We start from the raw sequence: 26,761 nt of genomic DNA, 5'->3' as shown, positions 1-26,761 counted from the left end.
TTCAACCAAATGAACTGCTGTATCTGACTAGGTCCCTGACCTCCCCTTGGTCATTCACAGCAACTGACACTTCAGAATGGAATGGTAAACATCATTTTAGTCTCCGTTGTTTTGCATTCCAGGTAATTTGGGAACCCGGGTTCAAATGTCACCACTGCAGATGGTGAAATTTAAATTTAATGAAAATCTGAAATTAAACGTCTAACGACCATAAACCATTGTCGATTTATCATTGCAAACCCACCTGGCTCACTAATGTCCTTTAGGGAAGGAAATCTGCCGTCCTTACCCGTTCTGGCCGACATGTGACTCCAGACCCACAGCAATGTGGTTCACTCTCAAACCTCCCCGTCAAGAGCAATTTGGGTTGGGCAATAAATGCTGGCTCAGGCTGCGACTCCCACATCCCATCAATGAATAAAAACGTTTTGAGCGTTACTGCCAAACATGACGGGTAAAAAAAGTTCTCGTCAAACTCAAGACAGTTTTAAAAAAAATTTAGAGTACCCGATTAATTGTTTCCAATTAAGGGGCAGTTTAGCGCGGCCAATCCACCTACCCTGCACATCTTTGGGTTGTGGGGGCGAAACCCACGCAGACACGGGGAGAATGTGCAAACTCCACACGGACAGTGACCCAGAGCCGGGATCGAAGCTGGGACCTCGGCGCCGTGAGGCAGCAGTGCTAACCCACTGCGCCACCGTGCTGCCCGAAACTCGAGACACTTGTCACACACTGCATCCCTCCGATTCCTGACAGACAACACTCAATTCGGTAAAGACCAATTGGCATAACTCTGCGCACACATCACGAGCAACCTCCTAAATCCACACTCCCAACGGCCTGGCGCAATGGCCAGTTCGCTCAGCCAAACATCTTCAAGAGAAATGGGCTTGGGATCACACGGACTACTGTGTTGCACTCGGCCTGTGAAATCTGCCAGCACGGTGTTAGACGTTTTAGTTGCAGTGAAATGAAGAGTCTAAAGTTCTTGTTCCTTTTCACCAAACACCATTTATTTCACTTCCACAGCCTCTGCACAAAACTCTTAACAACACACCACCTGACAGAGGCCACCTGAAGCCCCTTTACATATCAGTGTCAATTAATGGATACTTAACATAAATGAAACAACTAATTGCAATGTCTCTTAACCCAAGACTTAACACACAGGGTCCACCCTTGTCAGCACAACAACGTTTTCTCGGCGCACTCTGACAATGATTCCTACTGCTTAAGGCTCTGTCGCAGCACCGACCTCGAGCTAAAGTGAATCATTGCCTCGTGCAAGAGAGAGTGAGAAACTAAACTGGTTTGAGATCAAGATACCCACAGACCCGACCTGTAAACATCTGGTCAGAATCTAGACTGCACGTGGCAGTGGTACATGGCAATGCCATGAACGGTAACCAAACAGTTGTGGTCGCCTCCGAGGATGCCCACTATGTACACAACCAGTGCCACCTCCCTACAGGTATCGGAACCAGTGCCAACAGGTGAGCCAGCCACCCGGCCTGTGGCAGACACCTTCAGAGGCCAAGGCAACGAGCCCTGCACTGGCGGAATATCCCGTGTTGCCAACTCTTGAGGACACCGGCCACCGAAAGATCTCGCCACTATCACCCGGTGTAACTGTGCACTCGGACCATCTGGCTAACCAAACACAAGATTCCAGGCCTCGTTTACCAACCATCTTGGAGACTGAAATCAAACAGTCCGATCTCTCTCTGCCTCCAATGGGGGTGGGGCCTCATTGTATATGTAAATAGTTAGCTTGTTAAGTGCATGTTCCAGTGGCCTGTACATCATTTCCTCCTGCGCATATTGTTGCATCTCAATGCCACCTGGTGTGCGAGCTTGATGGGGGCGGTGTGGACCGAGTGGTCACCTGATGGGGGCGGTGTGGACCGAGTGGTCACCTGATGGGGGCGGTGTGGACCGAGTGGTCACCTGATGGGGGCGGTGTGGACCGAGTGGTCACCTGATGGGGGCGGTGTGGACCGAGTGGTCACCTGATGGGGGCGGTGTGGACCGAGTGGTCACCTGATGGGGGCGGTGTGGACCGAGTGGTCACCTGATGGGGGCGGTGTGGACCGAGTGGTCACCTGATGGGGGCGGTGTGGACCGAGTGGTCACCTGATGGGGGCGGTGTGGACCGAGTGGTCACCTGATGGGGGCGGTGTGGACCGAGTGGTCACCTGATGGGGGCGGTGTGGACCGAGTGGTCACCTGATGGGGGCGGTGTGGACCGAGTGGTCACCTGATGGGGGCGGTGTGGACCGAGTGGTCACCTGATGGGGGCGGTGTGGACCGAGTGGTCACCTGATGGGGGCGGTGTGGACCGAGTGGTCACCTGATGGGGGCGGTGTGGACCGAGTGGTCACCTGATGGGGGCGGTGTGGACCGAGTGGTCACCTGATGGGGGCGGTGTGGACCGAGTGGTCACCTGATGGGGGCGGTGTGGACCGAGTGGTCACCTGATGGGGGCGGTGTGGACCGAGTGGTCACCTGATGGGGGCGGTGTGGACCGAGTGGTCACCTGATGGGGGCGGTGTGGACCGAGTGGTCACCTGATGGGGGCGGTGTGGACCGAGTGGTCACCTGATGGGGGCGGTGTGGACCGAGTGGTCACCTGATGGGGGCGGTGTGGACCGAGTGGTCACCTGATGGGGGCGGTGTGGACCGAGTGGTCACCTGATGGGGGCGGTGTGGACCGAGTGGTCACCTGATGGGGGCGGTGTGGACCGAGTGGTCACCTGATGGGGGCGGTGTGGACCGAGTGGTCACCTGATGGGGGCGGTGTGGACCGAGTGGTCACCTGATGGGGGCGGTGTGGACCGAGTGGTCACCTGATGGGGGCGGTGTGGACCGAGTGGTCACCTGATGGGGGCGGTGTGGACCGAGTGGTCACCTGATGGGGGCGGTGTGGACCGAGTGGTCACCTGATGGGGGCGGTGTGGACCGAGTGGTCACCTGATGGGGGCGGTGTGGACCGAGTGGTCACCTGATGGGGGCGGTGTGGACCGAGTGGTCACCTGATGGGGGCGGTGTGGACCGAGTGGTCACCTGATGGGGGCGGTGTGGACCGAGTGGTCACCTGATGGGGGCGGTGTGGACCGAGTGGTCACCTGATGGGGGCGGTGTGGACCGAGTGGTCACCTGATGGGGGCGGTGTGGACCGAGTGGTCACCTGATGGGGGCGGTGTGGACCGAGTGGTCACCTGATGGGGGCGGTGTGGACCGAGTGGTCACCTGATGGGGGCGGTGTGGACCGAGTGGTCACCTGATGGGGGCGGTGTGGACCGAGTGGTCACCTGATGGGGGCGGTGTGGACCGAGTGGTCACCTGATGGGGGCGGTGTGGACCGAGTGGTCACCTGATGGGGGCGGTGTGGACCGAGTGGTCACCTGATGGGGGCGGTGTGGACCGAGTGGTCACCTGATGGGGGCGGTGTGGACCGAGTGGTCACCTGATGGGGGCGGTGTGGACCGAGTGGTCACCTGATGGGGGCGGTGTGGACCGAGTGGTCACCTGATGGGGGCGGTGTGGACCGAGTGGTCACCTGATGGGGGCGGTGTGGACCGAGTGGTCACCTGATGGGGGCGGTGTGGACCGAGTGGTCACCTGATGGGGGCGGTGTGGACCGAGTGGTCACCTGATGGGGGCGGTGTGGACCGAGTGGTCACCTGATGGGGGCGGTGTGGACCGAGTGGTCACCTGATGGGGGCGGTGTGGACCGAGTGGTCACCTGATGGGGGCGGTGTGGACCGAGTGGTCACCTGATGGGGGCGGTGTGGACCGAGTGGTCACCTGATGGGGGCGGTGTGGACCGAGTGGTCACCTGATGGGGGCGGTGTGGACCGAGTGGTCACCTGATGGGGGCGGTGTGGACCGAGTGGTCACCTGATGGGGGCGGTGTGGACCGAGTGGTCACCTGATGGGGGCGGTGTGGACCGAGTGGTCACCTGATGGGGGCGGTGTGGACCGAGTGGTCACCTGATGGGGGCGGTGTGGACCGAGTGGTCACCTGATGGGGGCGGTGTGGACCGAGTGGTCACCTGATGGGGGCGGTGTGGACCGAGTGGTCACCTGATGGGGGCGGTGTGGACCGAGTGGTCACCTGATGGGGGCGGTGTGGACCGAGTGGTCACCTGATGGGGGCGGTGTGGACCGAGTGGTCACCTGATGGGGGCGGTGTGGACCGAGTGGTCACCTGATGGGGGCGGTGTGGACCGAGTGGTCACCTGATGGGGGCGGTGTGGACCGAGTGGTCACCTGATGGGGGCGGTGTGGACCGAGTGGTCACCTGATGGGGGCGGTGTGGACCGAGTGGTCACCTGATGGGGGCGGTGTGGACCGAGTGGTCACCTGATGGGGGCGGTGTGGACCGAGTGGTCACCTGATGGGGGCGGTGTGGACCGAGTGGTCACCTGATGGGGGCGGTGTGGACCGAGTGGTCACCTGATGGGGGCGGTGTGGACCGAGTGGTCACCTGATGGGGGCGGTGTGGACCGAGTGGTCACCTGATGGGGGCGGTGTGGACCGAGTGGTCACCTGATGGGGGCGGTGTGGACCGAGTGGTCACCTGATGGGGGCGGTGTGGACCGAGTGGTCACCTGATGGGGGCGGTGTGGACCGAGTGGTCACCTGATGGGGGCGGTGTGGACCGAGTGGTCACCTGATGGGGGCGGTGTGGACCGAGTGGTCACCTGATGGGGGCGGTGTGGACCGAGTGGTCACCTGATGGGGGCGGTGTGGACCGAGTGGTCACCTGATGGGGGCGGTGTGGACCGAGTGGTCACCTGATGGGGGCGGTGTGGACCGAGTGGTCACCTGATGGGGGCGGTGTGGACCGAGTGGTCACCTGATGGGGGCGGTGTGGACCGAGTGGTCACCTGATGGGGGCGGTGTGGACCGAGTGGTCACCTGATGGGGGCGGTGTGGACCGAGTGGTCACCTGATGGGGGCGGTGTGGACCGAGTGGTCACCTGATGGGGGCGGTGTGGACCGAGTGGTCACCTGATGGGGGCGGTGTGGACCGAGTGGTCACCTGATGGGGGCGGTGTGGACCGAGTGGTCACCTGATGGGGGCGGTGTGGACCGAGTGGTCACCTGATGGGGGCGGTGTGGACCGAGTGGTCACCTGATGGGGGCGGTGTGGACCGAGTGGTCACCTGATGGGGGCGGTGTGGACCGAGTGGTCACCTGATGGGGGCGGTGTGGACCGAGTGGTCACCTGATGGGGGCGGTGTGGACCGAGTGGTCACCTGATGGGGGCGGTGTGGACCGAGTGGTCACCTGATGGGGGCGGTGTGGACCGAGTGGTCACCTGATGGGGGCGGTGTGGACCGAGTGGTCACCTGATGGGGGCGGTGTGGACCGAGTGGTCACCTGATGGGGGCGGTGTGGACCGAGTGGTCACCTGATGGGGGCGGTGTGGACCGAGTGGTCACCTGATGGGGGCGGTGTGGACCGAGTGGTCACCTGATGGGGGCGGTGTGGACCGAGTGGTCACCTGATGGGGGCGGTGTGGACCGAGTGGTCACCTGATGGGGGCGGTGTGGACCGAGTGGTCACCTGATGGGGGCGGTGTGGACCGAGTGGTCACCTGATGGGGGCGGTGTGGACCGAGTGGTCACCTGATGGGGGCGGTGTGGACCGAGTGGTCACCTGATGGGGGCGGTGTGGACCGAGTGGTCACCTGATGGGGGCGGTGTGGACCGAGTGGTCACCTGATGGGGGCGGTGTGGACCGAGTGGTCACCTGATGGGGGCGGTGTGGACCGAGTGGTCACCTGATGGGGGCGGTGTGGACCGAGTGGTCACCTGATGGGGGCGGTGTGGACCGAGTGGTCACCTGATGGGGGCGGTGTGGACCGAGTGGTCACCTGATGGGGGCGGTGTGGACCGAGTGGTCACCTGATGGGGGCGGTGTGGACCGAGTGGTCACCTGATGGGGGCGGTGTGGACCGAGTGGTCACCTGATGGGGGCGGTGTGGACCGAGTGGTTTTGTTGACAGTCCTTTGTAGTCGGTGATTCTGGAAAGCACCATATTCTCCAATGCTACCTGCTGGTGTTCTCAAATTTCCAGTCTCCACGGGTTACTTTGGGTTTAGTCTGTATTTAGCTTTCATGGAATGGTTACTGTACAGAAGGAAGCCATTTGACCCATTGTGTCTATGCTAGCCCCCCTTGAGGTAATCCACCCTGTGCCACTCCCCTACTCTATCCACACTGGCCCTGCGATGTTTTCCTGCACAGATTATGATCCAGTTCCCTTTTGACCGCCTCCGTTGGAGCTTCCCCCAGTGCCCAGGCCCTGGCAGTGTATTGAAGATCTAACCCCTGGCTGCATAGAAGTGGTATTTGCTCATTTTTGCTGATTTCTAACCAGTGTTAATGTGTTACAGGCTGCAGATATTGTAGCTGCGCAGGGCGACCGATCTAAATTACTAGCGGAAGGGCTGCGTTTGGGGAACAGAAAATACACCCTTGTTCAAGACAAAGTGGAAAGCGACGGTTGGATGGGGTTGAAGAGCAAAAGCAGCGCAGAAGATGAACTGAGATACAGCGCCGTAATCTTTCTGACTGCACAAAGTAAGTTTGGGATTAAAATGATGTATTTGCTCATGTGATAACGAGATGTTGGTCATATGATTCTCACATTCGAATCATAGAAAATAGGAAGAGGAGACTATTCGGCCCTTCGAGCCTGCTGTGCCATTCAACATGATCAAGGCTGATCCTCTGTACTCCAGCGCTCCCCCCGCCCTGTTCCCCTCAACATCATTCAGAGGCTAGAAATCTATCTATTTCCTTCTTAAATACATTCAGTGACTCGGTCTCCACAGTCTCCTGTCGTAGAGAATTCCACCCTGTGAGTGAAATGATTTTGACACATATCAGTCTGAAATGGCTTGCCCCATATCTTGAGACTGATCAATTCAAGGATATTAGAGGGAATCTATGTATGGAACCAGAGGAAATGGGCGAGATACTAAATGAATACTTTGCCTCCGTATTCACCAAAGAGAACAAAGAACAAAGAAATGTACAGCACAGGAACAGGCCCTTCGGCCCTCCAAGCCCGCGCCGACCATACTGCCCGACTAAACTACAATCTTCTACACTTCCTGGGTCCGTATCCTTCTATTCCCATCCTATTCATATATTTGTCAAGATGCCCCTTAAATGTCCCTATCGTCCCTGCTTCCACTACCTCCTCCGGTAGCGAGTTCCAGGCACCCACTACCCTCTGCGTAAAAAACTTGCCTCGTACATCTACTCTAAACCTTGCCCCTCTCACCTTAAACCTATGCCCCCTAGTAATTGACCCCTCTACCCTGGGGAAAAGCCTCTGACTATCCACTCTGTCTATGCCCCTCATAATTTTGTAGACCTCTATCAGGTCGCCCCTCAACCTCCTTCGTTCCAGTGAGAACAAACCGAGTTTATTCAATCGCTCCTCATAGCTTATGCCCTCCATACCAGGCAACATTCTGGTAAATCTCTTCTGCACCCTCTCTAAAGCCTCCACATCCTTCTGGTAGTGTGGCGACCAGAATTGAACACTATACTCCAAGTGTGGCCTAACTAAGGTTCTATACAGCTGCAACATGACTTGCCAATTCTTATACTCAATGCCCCGTCCAATGAAGGCAAGCATGCCGTATGCCTTCTTGACTACCTTCTCCACCTGTGTTGCCCCTTTCAATGACCTGTGGACCTGTACTCCTAGATCTCTTTGACTTTCAATACTCTTGAGGGTTCTACCATTCACTGTATATTCCCTACCTGCATTAGCCCTTCCAAAATGCATTACCTCACATTTGTCCGGATTAAACTCCATCTGCCATCTTTCCGCCCAAGTCTCCAGACAACCTAAATCCTGCTGTATCCTCAGACAGTCCTCATCGCTATCCGCAATTCCACCAATCTTTGTGTCGTCTGCAAACTTACTAATCAGACCAGTTACATTTTCCTCCAAATCATTTATATATACTACAAACAGCAAAGGTCCCAGCACTGATCCCTGTGGAACACCACTGGTCACAGCCCTCCAATTAGAAAAACATCCCTCCATTGCTACCCTCTGCCTTCTATGGCCTAGCCAGTTCTGAATCCACCTTGCCAGCTCACCCCTGATCCCGTGTGACTTCACCTTTTGTACTAGTCTACCATAAGGGACCTTGTCAAAGGCCTTACTGAAGTCCATGTAGACAACATCCACTGCCCTACCTGCATCAATCATCTTAGTGACCTCCTCGAAAAACTCTATCAAGTTAGTGAGACACGACCTCCCCTTCACAAAACTGTGCTGCCTCTCACTAATACGTCCATTTGCTTCCAAATGGGAGTAGATCCTGTCTCGAAGAATTCTCTCCAGTAATTTCCCTACCACTGAAGTAAGGCTCACCGGCCTGTAGTTCCCGGGATTATCCTTGCTACCCTTCTTAAACAGAGGAACAACATTGGCTATTCTCCAGTCCTCCGGGACATCCCCTGAAGACAGCGAGGATCCAAAGATTTCTGTCAAGGCCTCAGCAATTTCCTCTCCAGCCTCCTTCAGTATTCTGGGGTAGATCCCATCAGGCCCTGGGGACTTATCTACCTTAATATTTTTTAAGACACCCAACACCTCGTCTTTTTGGATCACAATGTGACCCAGGCTATCTACAACCCCTTCTCCAGACTCAACATCTACCAATTCCTTCTCTTTGGTGAATACTGATGCAAAGTATTCATTTAGTACCTCGCCCATTTCCTCTGGCTCCACACATAGATTCCCTTGCCTATCTTTCAGTGGGCCAACCCTTTCCCTGGCTACCCTCTTGCTTTTTATGTAAGTGTAAAAAGCCTTGGGATTTTCCTTAACCCTATTTGCCAATGACTTTTCATGACCCCTTCTAGCCCTCCTGACTCCTTGCTTAAGTTCCTTCCTACTTTCCTTATATGCCACACATGCTTCGTCTGTTCCCAGCCTTTTAGCCCTGACATGCCTCCTTTTTCTTTTTGACGAGGCCTACAATATCACTCGTCATCCAAGGTTCCCGAAAATTGCCGTATTTATCTTTCTTCCTCACAGGAACATGCCTGTCCTGTATTCCCTTCAACTGACACTTGAAAGCCTCCCACATGTCAGATGTTGATTTGCCCTCAAACATCCGCCCCCAATCTATGTTCTTCAGTTCCCGCCTAATATTGTCATAATTAGCCTTCCCCCAATTTAGCACATTCATCCTCGGACCACTCTTATCCTTGTCCACCAGTACTTTAAAACTTACTGAATTGTGGTCACTGTTACCGAAATGCTCCCCTACTGAAACATCTACCACCTGGCCGGGCTCATTCCCCAATACCAGGTCCAGTACCGCCCCTTCCCTAGTTGGACTGTTTACATATTGTTTTAAGAAGCCCTCCTGGATGCTCCTTACAAACTCTGCCCCGTCTAAGCCCCTGGCACTAAGTGAGTCCCAGTCAATATTGGGGAAGTTGAAGTCTCCCATCACCACAACCCTGTTGTTTTTACTCTTTTCCAAAATCTGTCTACCTATCTGCTCCTCTATCTCCCGCTGGCTGTTGGGAGGCCTGTAGTATACCCCCAACATTGTGACTGCACCCTTCTTATTCCTGATCTCTACCCATATAGCCTCACTGCCCTCTGAGGTGTCCTCTCGCAGTATAGCTGTGATATTCTCCCGAACAAGTAGCGCAACTCCGCCTCCCCTTTTACATCCCCCTCTATCCCGCCTGAAACATCTAAATCCTGGAACGTTTAGCTGCCAATCCTGCCCTTCCCTCAACCAGGTCTCTGTAATGGCAATAACATCATAGTTCCAAGTAGTAATCCAAGCTCTAAGTTCATCTGCCTTACCCGTAATGCTCCTTGCATTAAAACATATGCACTTCAGGCCACCAGACCCGCTGTGTTCAGCAACTTTTCCCCGTCTGCTCTGCCTCAGAGCCACACTGTCCCTATTCCCTAGTTCTCCCTCAATGCTCTCACCTTCTGACCTATTGCTCCCGTACCCACCCCCCTGCCATACTAGTTTAAACCCTCCAGTGTGACACTAGCAAACCTCGCGGCCAGGATATTTATGCCTCTCCGGTTTAGATGCAACCCGTCCATCTTATACAGGTCACACCTGCCCCGGAAGAGCTCCCAGTGGTCCAGAAAACGGAAACCCTCCCTCCTACACCAGCTGTTTAGCCACGTGTTTGTCTGCTCTATCTTCCTATTTCTAGCCTCACTGGCACGTGGCACAGGGAGTAATCCCGAGATTACAACCCTCGAGGTCCTGTCCTTTAACTTTCTGCCTAGCTCCCTGAACTCCTGCTGCAGGACCTCATGCCCCTTCCTGCCTATGTCGTTAGTACCAATATGTACAACAACCTCTGCCTGTTTGCCCTCCCCCTTCAGAATTCCCTCTACCCGTTCGGAGACATCCTGGACCCTGGCACCAGGGAGGCAACATACCATCCTGGAGTCTCTTTCACGTCCACAGAAGCGCCTATCTGTGCCCCTGACTATAGAGTCCCCTATTACTATTACAGGACTTGATTGATGAGGAGTAGAGGGTAGAGTGTGTAGATATTCTGAGTCATGTTGATATTAATATAGAGGAGGTGTTGGGCATCTTAAAAAGCATTAAAGTAGATAAGTCCCCAGGACCTGATGGGATCTACCCCAGAATACTGAGGGAGGAAATTGCTGGGGCCTTGACAGTGATCTTTGTATCCTCATTGGCTACAAGTAAAGTTCCAGAGGACTGGAGAGTAGCCAATGTTGTTCCATTGTTTAAGAAGGGCAGCAGGGATAATCCAGAAAATTATAGGCCGGCGAACCTTGCGTCAGTGGTAGGGAAACTAGTGGAAAAGATCCTCACAGATAGGATTTACTCCCATTTGGAAACAAATGGACTTATTATTGATGGGGAACATGGTTCTGTGAAGGGGAGGTCGTGCCTCACTAATTCGATCGAGTTTTTTGAGGAAGTGACAAAGATGATAGATGAGAGAAAGGCAGCAGATGTTGTTTACACGGACTTCAGTAAAACCTTTGACAAGGTACCTCATGGCAGACTGGTACAAAAGGTGAAGTCACATGAGATCAGAGGAGAGCTGGCAAATTGGATACAGAACTGGTTTGGGCACAGAAGACAGCGGGTAGCAGTGGAAAGGTGCTTTTCTGAATGGAAGGCTGTGACTAGCGATGTTCCACAGGGGTCAGTTCTGGGGCCTCTGTTCTTTGTGGTGTATTTAAATGTTTTGGAAGAAAATGTAGCTGGTCTGATTAGTAAGTTTTCAGCCGACACACAAATTGGTGGAGTTGCGGATAGTGCAGAGGATTGTCAGAGGATACAGCAGGATATAAACTGGTTGAAATCCTGGGTGGAGAACTGACAGATGGAGTTTAATCCGGACAAGTGAGAGGTAATGCACTCTGGAAGGTCCAATGCATGTAGGAATTACACAATAAATGGTAGAACTCTTGTGAGTATTGACAGGCAGAGAGATCTGTGCATGTCCACCGATCACTGAAAGTGGCAACATGTGTGGATAAGGTGGTCAAGAAGGCAGACGCCATGCTGGCCTTCATCGGTCGTGGCATGAATATAAAAATTGGTAAGTGATGTTGCAGCTGTACAGGACCTTAGTTAGGCCTCATTTGGAATATTGCGCACAATTCTGGTCGCCACTACCAGAAGGATGTGGATGCTTTGGAGAGGGTACAGAAGCGGTTTACTCAGATGTTGCCTGGTATGGAGGGCATTAGCTATGAGGAGAGGTTGGATAAACTTGGTCTGTTCTCACTGGAACGACGGAGGTTGAGAGGCGACCTGATAGAGGTCTACAAGATTGAGTGGCATGGACAGAGCGGAGAGTCAGATGCTCTTTCCTCGGGTAGGAGAGTCGAGTACCAGGGGACACAGTGCGTGGGGAAAAGTTTAGAACAGATGTGCGAGGCAGGTTTTTTACACAGATGGTGGTAAATATATGGAACGCGCTGCCTGGGGAGGGGGTGGGAGCCGATACGATAGCGGCATTTAAGGGACATCTGGACAAATATATGAATAGGGTGGGAATGGAAGGATACGGATTCCGTAAGTGGAGACGGTTTTAGTTTAGGCAGGAACCATGGACGAAAGGCCTGTTCCTGTGCTGTTTTGTTCTTTGTTCTAGACCTTCCAGCCAGAGGAAATAATATCCCTCCATCCAGTCTGTCCAGTTCTGTCAGAATTTTATACATTTCGATGCGATCCCCTCTCATTCTGCTAAACTCCAGTGAATACAGCCCCAGTCGATCCAATCTCTCCTGGAAGGACAGTCCCACTATCCCAGGAATCAGCCAGGTGAACCTTCGCTGCACACTCTATAAATATATCCTTTCTAGGTAAGGAGACCAAAACTGCACACTATACTCCCGGTGTGGTCTCACCAGGGCCCTGTACAGCTCCAGTAAAACATCCCTCCTCCTGTACTCAAATCCTCTTGCAATGAAGGCCAACATACCATCTTGCTGCACCTGCAAGCTTGCCTTCAGTGACTGGTGTACAAGGACACCCCGATCCCGTTGTACATCAGCATTTCACAATCTATCACCATTTAAATAATACTCTGCCATTCTGATTCTCTCTCCAAACAGGATAACGTCACACTTACCCACGATACGCTGCATCTGCCACATATTTGACCGTTACCTGTCGATCAGTCACCTGCAATCCTCTTTACATCCTCCTCAGCACTCACCTTCCCATCAAGTTTCATGTCATCAGCAAACTTGGAAATATTATGTTTGGTTCCCTCGTCCACACCATTCATGTATACTGTGAATAGCTGGGGTCCCAGCACAGATCCCTGTGGGACCCCACTAGTCACTGCCAGTCACTTTGGAAAGAGACCCATTTATTCCTGCTCTCTGACTCCTGTCTGCTAACCAGTTCTCAAGCCATGCCAATACATTCCCCCAATCGCATGCGTGCGTTTTAATTTTACACACTAACCTCTTGTGTGGGACTAGTCAAAATGTTTCTGAAAATCCAAATACACCACATACACTGGTTCACCCTTATCTATTCCACTGGGTACATTCTGTAAACTCCAAGTAGGTTTGTCAAACATGACTTCCCTTTCATAAATCCCCATTGACTATGTCAAAGTTAATCGTGATCTGTTATCACATCCTCTATTCAACCCTTTTGCCTTTTCCCTACTCCTGATTCGATTAACCGGTCTGTAATTCCCTGTTTCTTCCCTCCCCTGATATTTTTAAAAAATAGCAGGGTTACATTTTCAACCCTCCAACGGATGGGACTATTCCATAGTTCTGGAGGATGATGACCAACCTATCCACTTTTTCCATGGCCACCTCCTTTAATACCCTGGGGTGTAGATTGTCAGACCCTGGGGGATTTATCCTTTCTCTCAACAAAGGGCAGCACGGTGATGAGATTTGAGGACCTGGTTCCCCGGTTTTGCGGGGCTGTGAAAGGACGGCCACAGGGGGCTAAGGAGCGAGCAGAGCTGCATGGAACTGCGGGAGAGCAGAAAGCAGCGCAAACGGCAGAGGAAGGGACAAAGGCAAGGTGCAGGGGAAGCTGACCCGGGAGCAAAGATAGCAGACCTGGGACCCGGCGATCCAGCAGGCGCTGCAAAACATGCTGCAGGTGATAAAGAGCAGTTTTGAGTCGTTGAAGCGGGATAACTTGGACCCACTTCAGAAGGCAGTGGATCAGCTGAACCAGAGACTGGATGCCCAGAAAAAGTTAAGGAGCTGGGAGAGGCGGTAGAGGAGCAGGCGGACGCGCAGACGATTGCTGCGCTAGAAGTCGAAGGGTTGAAGGAGAGACCGAGAAGACTGCTGGAAAATAGAGCCCGTAGACAAAATCTGAGGATCATCGGCCTCCCGGAGGGAGCTGATGCCACAGCCTTCGTGGCGGACTTGTTGATGCAGCTGATGGGGGCTGAAGCCTGTCCCCGACCACCGGAGCTGGAGGGGGCACAGAGTACAGGCGAGACGGGTGCGTCCGGGGCGCCCCCCCCCCCCGTCCGATGGTGATCAGGTTCCACAGGTTTGTGGAAAAGGAGCGAGTGCTGCAGTGGGCTAAGAGCACCCCGTGGAATAACAGTGTCCTTCGCATTTACCAGGACCTAAGCCAGGAGGTGGCCAGGCGGCGAGCAGCCTTTAAACAAGTTAAGGAGGTGTTTGTCAAAAAGCACGAAGTTTGGTCTGCTCTTCCCGGCCCGTCTTTGGGTTATGCATCAAGGCCAACGCCACTACTTCTCCGAGCCCGAAGAAGCGATGGACTTTGTGAGGGATCAGGGGCTGGTCTAGAAAAAAGGACCCATGGACGCAAGCTAGGGTCTGAGAATTACTGGTGGAAGGGACGCCTACTGGGCCTGGACTGCAGGCCGACTGTTTACTGCTTTAAAAGGTGCCTTGTGTAATTTTTTTTGTGGGCAGTTTTTGCCTGTGGGGGATGTGGGGGGAGGGTATCCTCGCGTTGCTGTTTGATGTTTACATCTTGTTTGATCTTTCCCATCTTAGTGAGACTGCTCCAGTGGGCCGGAGTGGGGGATGGTGTAGTGCTGGGGAGTGGGGGATGGTGTGCTGGGGAGGGGGGAGACTAGGTCGGGGGAACCATGGGAGTGAGACAAGGGGGCGCCAGAGCGATGAGTCACCGGGCTAGCCGATTGCCTAGTCAAGGGAGTCAGGTGGGGGGGGGGGGGGGGGGGGGAATACAGCCAGTGAATGGCAGGGGTGGGGTTATCGGGGGGGGGGGGAAGCTATTTTGCTGATGTGGGGGGGATCTGAAGTAGGTAATGGAAAGGAGGTCGGGGGTGGAGGCGGCCAAGAGGCGAGCCAGGAATGGCGCGGCGCATGGGCCGGGGGCGGGCCCGAGAAAGGTTATGGCTGACCGGCGGGGCGGGGATTGTGCCCCCCAACCAGGCTGATCACCTGGAATGTCAGGGGACTAAAGGGGCCAGGCACGTGTGTTCGCGCATTTGCGGGCTCCAAAGGCAGACGTAAAAAAGGGGCTGTTTAGCACAGGGCTAAATCGCTGGCTTTGAAAGCAGACCAAGGCAGGCCAGCAGCACGGGTTCAATTCCCGTAACAGCCTCCCCGAACAGGCGCCGGAATGTGGCGACTAGGGGCTTTTCACAGTAACTTCATTTGAAGCCTACTTGTGACAATAAGCGATTTTCATTTCATTATGCTGCAGGAGACATTTTGTTTCATCTGGAAGTGTCTGACCAGACTAGGCTAAGGAAGGGCTGGATCAGCCAGGTCTTCCACTCGGACTTGGATTCTAAGTCCGGGGGGGGGGGGGGGGGGTAGCAATTATGATCAATAAGCGGGTTCAATTTGAGGCGGAGGGCATAGTCACAGACGGCGGGGGCAGATTCCTTATGGTAAGGGGCAAGCTGGAGGGGAGAAGAGTGGTGCTGGTGAACATGTATGCGCCGAACTGGGACGACGTTGACTTTATCAAGAGTGCTGGGGAAGATCCCAGACCTAGACTCTCGCAAGTTGATAATGGGGAGTTGGGGGTGGGGGGAGCAAGCTGATCTCAATTCTGGCTCACCGGGTCGGGGCGGACAGAGCAGAAATGGACAGATTGGTTAGGGAAAAGCACCGGATAGACGAGGAGCATGCGGGGTCCCCGGGGGAGGAACTACTCGGGGAGAGATGGAGACTGCAGGCGGAACTGGGGGTGCTATCCACGAGTAGGGCCTTGGAACAACTTAGGAAGGCAAGGGGAGTGGTGTATGAGCATGGGGAGAAGGCCAGCAGATTGCTAGCGCAGCAACTCGGGAAGAGGGAGGCGGCCAGGGAAATAAGTAGAGTGGTTGATGGGGAGGGGAGCAGAGTGGAGGACCCGGCAGGACTGAATAAGGTATTTCGGGACTTCTACAGTAAGCTGTGCACTTCAGAGCCCCCGGAAGAGCCGGAGGAGATGAAAAGGTTCCTGGATGGACTAACCTTCCCAAAAGTAGGCAGGGGACTAGTGGACGGGCTGGGGGCCCCGATTAGAGCGGAGGAAAGTTTCCGGTACTTGGGGCTACAGGTGGCACGAGACTGGGACAGGTTGCATAAGTTAAATTTGACTAGGGTGGTGGAACAAATGAAGAGGGAGTTTCGGAGATGGGATGCACACCCCCGTTCACCGGGCCCACATGACGATGGCTCAGATGAGCAAATTCTTTGGGGTAGAGGACAAGTGCGCTAGATGTGCGGGAGGACCAGCGAACCACGTTCACATGTTTTGGGCATGTCCTAAGCTTAGGGGGTACTGGGAGGGATTTGCGGGGGTCATGTCCCGGGTGCTGAAAACAAGGGTGGTGATGAGTCCAGGGGTGGCAATTTTCGGGGTTTCGGAAGACCCGAGAGTCCAGGGGGAGAAAGAGGCCGATCTTCTGGCCTCTGCTTCCCTAATAGCCCGGCGGCGGATACTGCTGGCATGGAGGGACTCAACCCCCGAAGACCGAACTATGGCTTTCGGACATGTCAAGTTTTCTGGGTATGGAAAAAAGTAGTAAGTTCGCCTTGAGGGGATCTATACTGGGATTCGCCCGAAGGTGGCAACAATTCATCGACTTCTTCGCGGGAGAGAATGTCAGCGGGGCTGAGGGGGGGGGGGGGGGGGAGATTAGAGTAGGAGGGATAAATAGGCGGGTAGTGTCTAGGGGAGAGGAGTGGGCATGTGCAGTATGGTTTGATTGAAGTATTGTTTTTATATTGATGTTTGCACATTTCTGTTGTCTGTAATGTAATGCCAAAAAATACCTCAATAAAATTGTTTTTAAAAAAAAAAAAAAAAAAAAAAAAAAAATTCATTCATGCTAGGAGATCGCATTTCCTCCCTTCGTCTTGAGGGTATCAGAAACTCCTGAAGGAAAGTGATTTGGGCTTCTCCAAATTCACTTTCGGCTAGGTTCATCACCAAACCCGCCACCTGAAGTCGATCGAAGATGTGAGACGTTTTAGTTGCTGTGATATGAAGAGTCTAAAGTTCTGTTCCTTTTTCACAAACAAACATTTATTTCCTTCCAACAGCCTTTGCACAAAACTCTCACTATACATCACCTGACAGAGGCCACCTGAAGCCCCTTTACATATCAGTGTCAATTGATGGATACTTAACATAAATGAGACAACCCATTACTTAACAGAATAACTCCATACGATGGTTTAAATGTTCTTTCCATGTATGGAAGTTTGAAATAAAAGCAGATTGTCTTACTTTCTCCATGCAATCCTTCAATGGTGGGATAGGATAAGAGTCCGTTCTTGTAACTGCAATCACTGTTCGATAGTCCATGTACAACCGTTGGGTACCGCCTGGTTTAGGTACCATCACTACGGGTGAGCTCCATTGGCTGCAACCCACTTCAATTATGCCATTCTTCAGCATACACTCAATCTCTCTGTTAACCTGTGCCAATTTTAAAGGATTAAGTCTATATGGATGTTGTTTGATTGGAACAGCATTTCCCACATCTACATAATGTGTAGTCATTTTAGTACATACCAATTTATCTCTACAAACTTGCCCATGTGATATCAATAACTCTTTCAGGTCAGTTTGTTTTTCCTCTGGAAGGTAACTTAACAATTCATCCCAATTTTTAAAGAACATCCTCCTTTTCCAATTTAATTTGAGGTATGTCAAATTCACTCATCTGGATTTGGTTTGTCACTTTTGAGTTAGAATCATTAAAACCTCCTTTTTCTCTCCTTCCCTTTCAAAGTACCTTTTAAGCATATTCACATGACACACTCGGTGAGTCTTCCTTCTATCTGGTGTTTTTACCACATAATTCACCTCACTTAATTTCATTTCAATCTGATACAGTCCACAAAACCTAGCTTTTAAAGGCTCCCCTACCACTGGTAACAACACTAAAACATTATCCCCGCTGGCAAAACTACGAACTTTGGATTTCTTGTCCGCTACCCGTTTCATCACATTTTGTGCAACTTTCAAATGTTGTCTAGCCAATTCACCTGCTCTATTTAATCGTTCCCTAAAATTTGACACGTAATCCAATAGTGTAATTTCCGATTTCTCACCTCCCAATTTTTCCTTAAGCAATTTAAGTGGTCCTCTTACCTCATGACCAAAAATTAGTTCAAAAGGACTAAATTTGGTAGACTCATGAGGTGCATCCCTAATTGCAAACAATAAGAATGGGATTCCTTTATCCCTATCCTCTGGATACTCTTGACAATACACCTTCAACATTGTCTTTAATGTCTGATGCCACCTTTCTAACGCCCCCTGCGATTCTGGATGGTACGCAGTTGATTTAAATTGTTTTATTCCTAAGCTATCCATAACTTCTTTGAATAACTTTGAAGTAAAATTTGTTCCTTGATACGATTGAATTTCTGTGGGTAGTACACATCCATTAGTTAAAAGGTATTGATTCCCACTTTTTGTTTTCGGAAGCGGTCCGACACAATCAATTAGGACTCTTGTAAAAGGTTCCTCAAATGCTGGAATGGGTATTAAGGACGCTGGTTTTATCACTGCTTGAGGTTTCCCTATCACTTGACATGTGTGACATGATTGACAAAATTTAACTACATCTCTATGTAGTCCAGGCCAATAAAAATGTTTCTGGATTTTAGCTTGAGTTTTCCTTATTCCCAAATGACCTCCCACTGGTACCTCATGTGCAACTCGTAGCACCTCCTTTCTATACCCTACCGGCAATACTACTTGATGAACTTCTGCCCACTTTTCATTGCCTGCATATGTACAGGTCTCCATTTTCTCATCAAGGCATCATTTTTACGGTAATAACACTCTGGTATACTCTCAGATTCCTCTTCCATATATGCTTTCTGATATATCAGTTTTATTTCTGCATCTTTCTGTTGTAAGTCCGCCAATTTTCCTGAACTAAAAATATCCGCCTCATCCTCCACCTGTTCTTGTTCTTTTTCAACCATCTGATCAAAAATTGTTTCTGATAATTGCACTTCAACTTCATCTTCACTCTTTGATTTCTCCTCTTGTCTTAACCTGTGACTTTGCGACCTTGTTACTACACAATCCGGAAAAAACCCAGGATATTCATCCTTCAACACTTCAGTTGACTGATTTTCGAGTGGCTTATCAACCACAGTAGGCATCACCACCTGCGATCCAGCTTATCATTACCTAAGATAAACTGTATTCCTGGACAAGATAGTTGATCTATTACTCCTGCTACCACTTCACCACTCTTCACTGGACTTTCCAACCTTGCCTTATATAATGGAACGCTACTCATCTCACCCTGAATTCCACATATCACCACCTTTTCTGCCAACATTCTTCCAGACTACATAATTCCTCATCTCTTACCATTAAAGATTGATTAGCCCCTGTATCTCTTAAAATTGTGACTTCTTTACCTGCTCCTCCTGATACACATGAGTAAACTTTACCCACACAAGTAAATTCTTGAAAAACATCTGGCACCTTCTTAACAATTACTTCTTGAATGGGCTGTACAATAATTTGCACCTCCTTCGCATCCCTTGGGCTTTCCTTTACCACTCTAACAAATCCCACTGTCTTATCCTGTTTTACTACATCAGCCTTCCCAGTGCTTTTCTTCAACCACCAACACTGACTTTACATGGCCTAGTTTATTACAGTGAAAACATCTGAAACTTTTCATTTTCTTTTCCACCCTCCTGGATTTCTTTTTTAATGTGAAGTACAGTGAAGGGGATGTTGAGCACAGGGCTAAATCGCTGGCTTTGAAAGCAGACCAAGGCAGGCCAGCAGCATGGTTCAATTCCCGTAACAGCCTCCCCGAACAGGTGCCGGAATGTGGCGACTAGGGGCTTTTCACAGTAACTTCATTTGAAGCCTACTTGTAACAATAAGCGATTTTCATTTTTCATTTCATTTCACTCTCTTTATTGTCTCCCAGCAGATCACCTTTACCTTTACCACTTGGGTATTTCTCATGTCCCCAGTTTCTATCCCTCACCAGCTGAAAATGATGTCGGAAACTAATCTTTGATTTATGAACTAATTCATAATCATCTGCCATTTCCACTGCTAATCTTGTAGTTTTAACCCTCTGTTTTTCCACATGAGTTCTCACTACATCAGGAATTGAATTTTTAAACTCCTCAAAGTATAATTTCTCTTCATACGTTTGGTCTATTTTCAAAGCCCTTATCCACCTATCAAAATTACTCTGAGCCTTTCAAACTCCATGTATGTTTGACCAAATTCTTTCCTTAAATTTCTAAACCTTTGTCTGTAAACATCAGGCACTAGCTCATGTGCACTTAAGATGGATTTCTTCACCTCCTCATACGTTCCAGATACCTCCTCCGGTAGTGATGCAAACACTTCACTAGCTCTACGTACCAGCAGTATGTAGCTCTATATACCAGCAGAATCAGTAACACCCACATGTCCTGTGACCATTGTATTTGTTTAGCTACCTTCTCAAATGAAATGAAAAAGGCTTCCACTTCCTTCTCGTCAAACCTTGGCAATGCTTGGACATTTAAATAGATTCCCACCAAGCCTTCGACTATGACGCTCTTTCTCACTATCCTCATCACTATCATCCAACTGTACGTTTCCCTTTACGTCTGCCAATTTTAACTGATTGTCATGTTTCATGGCCATTTTCTGAAGTTCAAACTCCCTCTCTTTATCTTTTTGTTCTGCTAGGGCTATTCTTTCTTTTCTCCTTTCTTCTCTCTCCTTTTCTTTTTCCTCTCTCTCTCTCTCTCTCTTTCTTTTTCTTTTTCCTCTTACTCTCGTATTCCAGCAGCTTTAATTCTTTCTTGTGTTCCATTTGTTTAATTTGCAACTGAATTTTTGCCATTTCCAATGAGCCAAACTCTATCTCAGGCAACTTTAAATGCTTAACCACCGCCATAATTACCTCAACTTTTCGCATTTTGTCAGGTAATGTTAACTGCAATGTTTTTGCCAAAGCTAACAGTCTGCTTTTCGTTTTGTTTCTGTCCGGAAAGTACTATGCGTGACATTCTCCACCCCCAAAAACTTGAGCCTCTGAAAGAGCCATTGTTCACAACACACTCCCCCACTTAAACTAAAATACCACACCGGAAAAGCAACCATCCTTCATTGTCTTTAAGTTCACAAAAGCCAATCCAATAGATAAGACTTTTATCCCGGACGAGCCCCCAATTATTATGGGCGAGGCGTTTTCAGAACCCCAAAATGTATCATCGAGTTCCACCAACCTCTCCCTTTAATGTATTTGTTGCTTTCCGAGTGCACGGCTTTCCCTAGGTGTGGGATTACAATTATGGACACGTGGATTTTTAAACACACATCAATGTTTATTCCATGAACTCAACTTAACATCTTAAATAAACATTGGATCTCTTAACACCCCTTACTTCAAAGATAACTCAGAAAATATTGCAACAGTAAATAATTCCCTAAAATGTTCCTTCAAACTTCCAAGAGACTTAACACCTTTAAACAGAATCACATCAGGTTAAAGGCTTTACTTCAAATCACCCAAATGATCCAGAGATAATCTTTCATGGCAGAGACCCAGGTCACTGCAAACACAGACACACACCAGCTCTTTTCAAAACTGCAAAATGGCTGACCTGAGCTCAGCCCCACCTACTCTCTGACATCACTGTTTTCTTAAAGGTACATTGCTTAAACATCCATGTCTTAAAGGTACCCTCACATGACAAGTGGGCCTACTGGATTACATCGAGGTAAGGAGCCCCATGGATTACCTGACCCAGATGCTGGGTCAGGGGCAGAACCCCCCGCCCCTCTCAAACCCCACGGGTCACTCCGACCAAACAGGAGAGCAGCTGCAACCAGCATTGCAAAGCTGCACCAGTACCAAGATCCTGACTTGGGCAAGGCACACCTGGCCTGGAAGTGGGAGGCACACTTGATGATTATTATTAGATGGAACAGAAGCCGAAACCTTGGGCTGTTTGAACATATAAACACTCCTGCATATATGTACACAAGCATGCACCCATGTACAAATTCGGAGCTGGAGACACTTTGCTCTGCAACTGCTCCGCCATTTAACTAATCTGCAATCCTGCCGACCCCTGCTGATCTTTCACCCCCTTGCTTACCGAGAATCTATCTACCTCCGCCTGAATAATATTCAAACACTCTTACTTCCACTGCCTTTGTGAGGAAGAGAGTTTGAGACACACGACCCTTCCCAAGTTGGTGACTGTTTATTTTTACACACTAACTCTGAATTCTAGATTCTCGCGAGGAAATTTCCTCAATTCGGGAAACTGCTCTTCAGTGTTTGGTGGAAATGTGGAACTCGGAACAGTTTTAGACCTGAGGTTATGTTCTCTGTCCCTCGGAGAAGTGAAATGAAATGAAATGAAAATCGCTTATTGTCACAAGTAGGCTTCAAAAAATGAAGTTACTGTGAAAAGCCCCTAGTCGCCACATTCCGGCGCCTGTTCGGGGAGGCTGGTACGGGAATTTGTGTGGGAATTTGTATGAGAATCCCCCCCCCCCCCCCCCCCCCAGTGGGAATTTGTCTTGTTTGCGTCATACAGAGAGTAACAGCTTTGTGTTCATCCTAATCTTGTTCTTTGTCCTTCAGCGGTAACTATCGTGGAGGCTAAAGCCGCGGACATAACGATACAGAAATTGCTGGATGTAATACCGACGATTACTTTCTTAAAAGACAGTGGTTACTGATGGTGATGCCTCCACTTGGGCAGTGAGCTGGATGTTGCTGCCTCACTATTGCGACAGGGAGACTGAAGATGCTGCGATGTATATCCTTACACAATTCCCACTGCAATGACCCATTTTTGTACCATTAACTAACTTGTGGTGACATTAAAAATACAAAATCTACATCCTGTTGTGTCCCTTTTCCTGTTTTAATATCCAGTGTTACTGTCTGATGGTCAAATCTCGAGTCAATAGGGCAGCACGGTGGCGCAGTGGTTAGCACTGCGGCCTCACGGCTCTGAGGTCCCAGGTTCGATCCCGGCTCTGGGTCACTGTCCGTGTGGAGTTTGCACATTCTCCCCGTGTCTGCGTGGGTTTCGCCCCACAACCCAAAAATGTGCAAGTTAGGTGGATTGGCCGCGCTAAGCTGCCCCTTAATTGGAAAAAAAACGAATTGGGTACTCTTAAATTTTTTTTTTTAAATCTCGAGTCAATAAACCTTTGACAAACCGTCTAAACGATTGCTTTGGTCCAATGGTAACTGAGTGTGAGTTGTCCCCACACAATAAGGGGAGACGGAGGCCAAGCGGTATTGTCACTGGACTAGTAAGCAAGACCCAGAGTAATGCTCTGCGATCCCGGGTTCGAATCCTGCCACTGCAGATGGGGAAATTTGAATTTTAATAAAAATCAGGAATTAAAAGTCTAACGATGACCATGAAACCATTGTCGATTGTTGTTAAAAACCCATCTGGTTCACTAATGTCCTTCAGGGAAGGAAATCTGCCGTCCTTACCCGGTCTGGCCTACATGTGACTCTCAGCAATGTGGTTCACTTTAAACTGATCTCTCAAGACTCCCTCCAGGGCAAGAAATGCTGGCACAGCCTGGCACACCCTCCAGGGCAATAACTGCTGGCACAGCCTGGCACTCCCTCCAGGGCAAGAAATGCTGGCACAGCCTGGCACACCCTCCAGGGCAATAACTGCTGGCACAGCCTGGCACTCCCTCCAGGGCAAGAAATGCTGGCACAGCCTGGCACACCCTCCAGGGCAATAACTGCTGACACAGCCGGCCACACCCTCCAGGGCAATAACTGCTGACACAGCCGGCCACACCCTCCAGGGCAATAACTGCTGGCACAGCCTGGCACACCCTCCAGGGCAATAACTGCTGGCACAGCCGGCCACACCCTCCAGGGCAATAACTGCTGGCACAGCCGGCCACACCCTCCAGGGCAATAACTGCTGGCACAGCCGGCCACACCCTCCAGGGCAATAACTGCTGACACAGCCGGCCACACCCTCCAGGGCAATAACTGCTGGCACAGCCGGCCACACCCTCCAGGGCAATAACTGCTGACACAGCCGGCCACACCCTCCAGGGCAATAACTGCTGATACAGCCTGGCACACCCTCCAGGGCAATAACTGCTGACACTGCCGGCCACACCCTCCAGGGCAATAACTGCTGGCACAGCCTGGCACACCCTCCAGGGCAATAACTGCTGACACAGCCGGCCACACCCTCCAGGGCAATAACTGCTGGCACAGCCTGGCACACCCTCCAGGGCAATAACTGCTGGCACAGCCGGCCACACCCTCCAGGGCAATAACTGCTGACACAGCCTGGCACACTCTCCAGGGCAATAACTGCTGGCACAGCCTGGCACACCCTCCAGGGCAATAACTGCTGACACAGCCTGGCACACTCTCCAGGGCAATAACTGCTGGCACAGCCTGGCACACCCTCCAGGGCAATAACTGCTGATACAGCCTGGCACACCCTCCAGGGCAATAACTGCTGACACAGCCTGGCACACCCTCCAGGGCAAGAAATGCTGGCACAGCCGGCCACACCCTCCAGGGCAATAACTGCTGATACAGCCTGGCACACCCTCCAGGGCAATAACTGCTGACACAGCCGGCCACACCCTCCGGGGCAAGAAATGCTGGCACAGCCGGCCACACCCTCCAGGGCAATAACTGCTGGCACAGCCTGGCACACCCTCCAGGGCAATAACTGCTGACACAGCCGGCCACACCCTCCAGGGCAATAACTGCTGACACAGCCTGGCACACTCTCCAGGGCAAGAAATGCTGGCACAGCCGGCCACACCCTCCAGGGCAATAACTGCTGGCACAGCCTGGCACACCCTCCAGGGCAATAACTGCTGACACAGCTGGCCACACCCTCCAGGGCAATAACTGCTGGCACAGCCGGCCACACCCTCCAGGGCAATAACTGCTGGCACAGCCGGCCACACCCTCCAGGGCAATAACTGCTGACACAGGCGGCCACACCCTCCAGGGCAATAACTGCTGACACAGCCGGCCACACCCTCCAGGGCAATAACTGCTGGCACAGCCGGCCACACCCTCCAGGGCAATAACTGCTGGCACAGCCGGCCACACCCTCCAGGGCAATAACTGCTGGCACAGCCTGGCACACCCTCCAGGGCAAGAAATGCTGGCACAGCCGGCCACACCCTCCAGGGCAATAACTGCTGACACAGCCGGCCACACCCTCCAGGGCAATAACTGCTGACACAGCCTGGCACACCCTCCAGGGCAATAACTGCTGACACAGCCGGCCACACCCTCCAGGGCAATAACTGCTGACACAGCCGGCCACACCCTCCAGGGCAATTACTGCTGACACAGCCGGCCACACCCTCCAGGGCAATAACTGCTGACACAGCCAGCCACACCCTCCAGGGCAATAACTGCTGACACAGCCGGCCACACCCTCCAGGGCAATAACTGCTGACACAGCCGGCCACACCCTCCAGGGCAATAACTGCTGACACAGCCGGCCACACCCTCCAGGGCAATAACTGCTGGCACAGCCGGCCACACCCTCCAGGGCAATAACTGCTGACACAGCCGGCCACACCCTCCAGGGCAATTACTGCTGACACAGCCGGCCACACCCTCCAGAGCAATAACTGCTGGCACAGCCTGGCACACCCTCCAGGGCAATAACTGCTGACACAGCTGGCCACACCCACGTCCCATCGACACATTTATTAAAAACCAGATGTTGGGGTGAAAGATCACTGAGCTGAAATGTTAATCATTTGCATCTTGTCCTCATGTCCCTGACCACAAACTAGATTTAAACCACTGCCTGACTGAACCTGGAAGGTGTGACTGAGATTTACAGACAAGAACATAAGAACTAGGAGCAGGAGTCGGCCACCTGGCCCCTCGAACCTGCTCCACCATTCAGTGAGATCATGGCTGATCTTTTGTGGACTCAGCTCCACTTTCCGGCCCGAACACCATAATCCTTAATCCCTTTATTCTTCAAAAAACTATCTATCTTTATCTTAAAAACATTTAATGAAGGAGCCTCAACTGCTGCACTGGGCAAGGAATTCCATAGATTCACAACCCTTTGGGTGAAGAGGTTCCCCCTACACTCAGTCCTAAATCTACTTCCCCTTATTTTGAGGCTATGCCCCCTAGTTCTGCTTTCACCCGCCAGTGAAAACAACCTGCCCGCATCTATCCTATCTATTCACTTCATAATCTTATATGTTTTTATAAGATCCCACTGCATCCTTCTAAATTCCAACGAGTACAGTCCCAGTCTACTCAACCTCTCCTCGTAATCCAACCCCCTCAACTCTGGGATTAACCTAGTGAATCTCCTCTGCACACCCTCCAGTGCCAGTACGTCCTTTCTCAGGTACTGAACACATTACTCCAGGTGTGGCCTCATTAACAGCATAACCTCCCGAGTCTTAAACTCCCTCCCTCGTGCAATGAAGGACAAAAATCCTTCTGAATCACCTGTTGCACCTGTAAACCAACTTTTTGCGACTTATGCACTCGGACACCCAGGTCCCTCTGCACAGCAGCGTGTTGCAGACAGCACAAGGCCACAAAAGAGAGGGGGCAGGATTCTCCATTTGAGAGACTTAAGTGCTGCTGCCAGTGGAGCAGGTGTGCTCCTTCACAACCGAAGAATTGGCGTGAGACCCTCCCTGATTCCAGTGCCTGTGAGGGGCTAGCACCGGAGCCGAGAGAAAGTCTCTCCGCATGTGCCAAAACCGGCCCGAGAATGGCCGGG

At 51.4% G+C, this 26,761-nt stretch overlaps 2 protein-coding genes across 3 annotated transcripts in view; one reads left to right on the top strand and one right to left on the bottom strand.

Annotated features, from left to right (window-relative positions):
- The window catches only part of LOC140404617 (profilin-1-like), a 35,638-nt gene extending 12,770 nt beyond the window's left edge, over positions 1–22,868 (top strand). Inside the window, exons 2-3 of the mRNA XM_072493221.1 lie at positions 6,411–6,597; positions 22,609–22,868. Coding sequence (XP_072349322.1) covers positions 6,411–6,597; positions 22,609–22,706 — 285 coding nt within the window. The 3' untranslated portion in view covers positions 22,707–22,868. The remainder of the gene's footprint in view (positions 1–6,410; positions 6,598–22,608) is intronic.
- The window catches only part of LOC140404616 (E3 ubiquitin-protein ligase RNF167-like), a 148,434-nt gene continuing 138,688 nt past the window's right edge, over positions 17,016–26,761 (bottom strand). For both annotated transcript variants that reach the window (XM_072493220.1, XM_072493219.1), the window contains one exon: positions 17,016–17,438. In XM_072493220.1, the coding sequence (XP_072349321.1) occupies positions 17,411–17,438 (28 nt within the window). In that variant the 3' untranslated portion in view covers positions 17,016–17,410. The remainder of the gene's footprint in view (positions 17,439–26,761) is intronic.

The sequence above is a fragment of the Scyliorhinus torazame genome, chromosome 31, assembly GCF_047496885.1.
Source record: "Scyliorhinus torazame isolate Kashiwa2021f chromosome 31, sScyTor2.1, whole genome shotgun sequence".
Lineage (NCBI taxonomy): Eukaryota > Metazoa > Chordata > Chondrichthyes > Carcharhiniformes > Scyliorhinidae > Scyliorhinus > Scyliorhinus torazame.
Note: the sequence above shows the minus strand (reverse complement) of the source record. Positions and strands in the feature narration are given on the sequence as shown.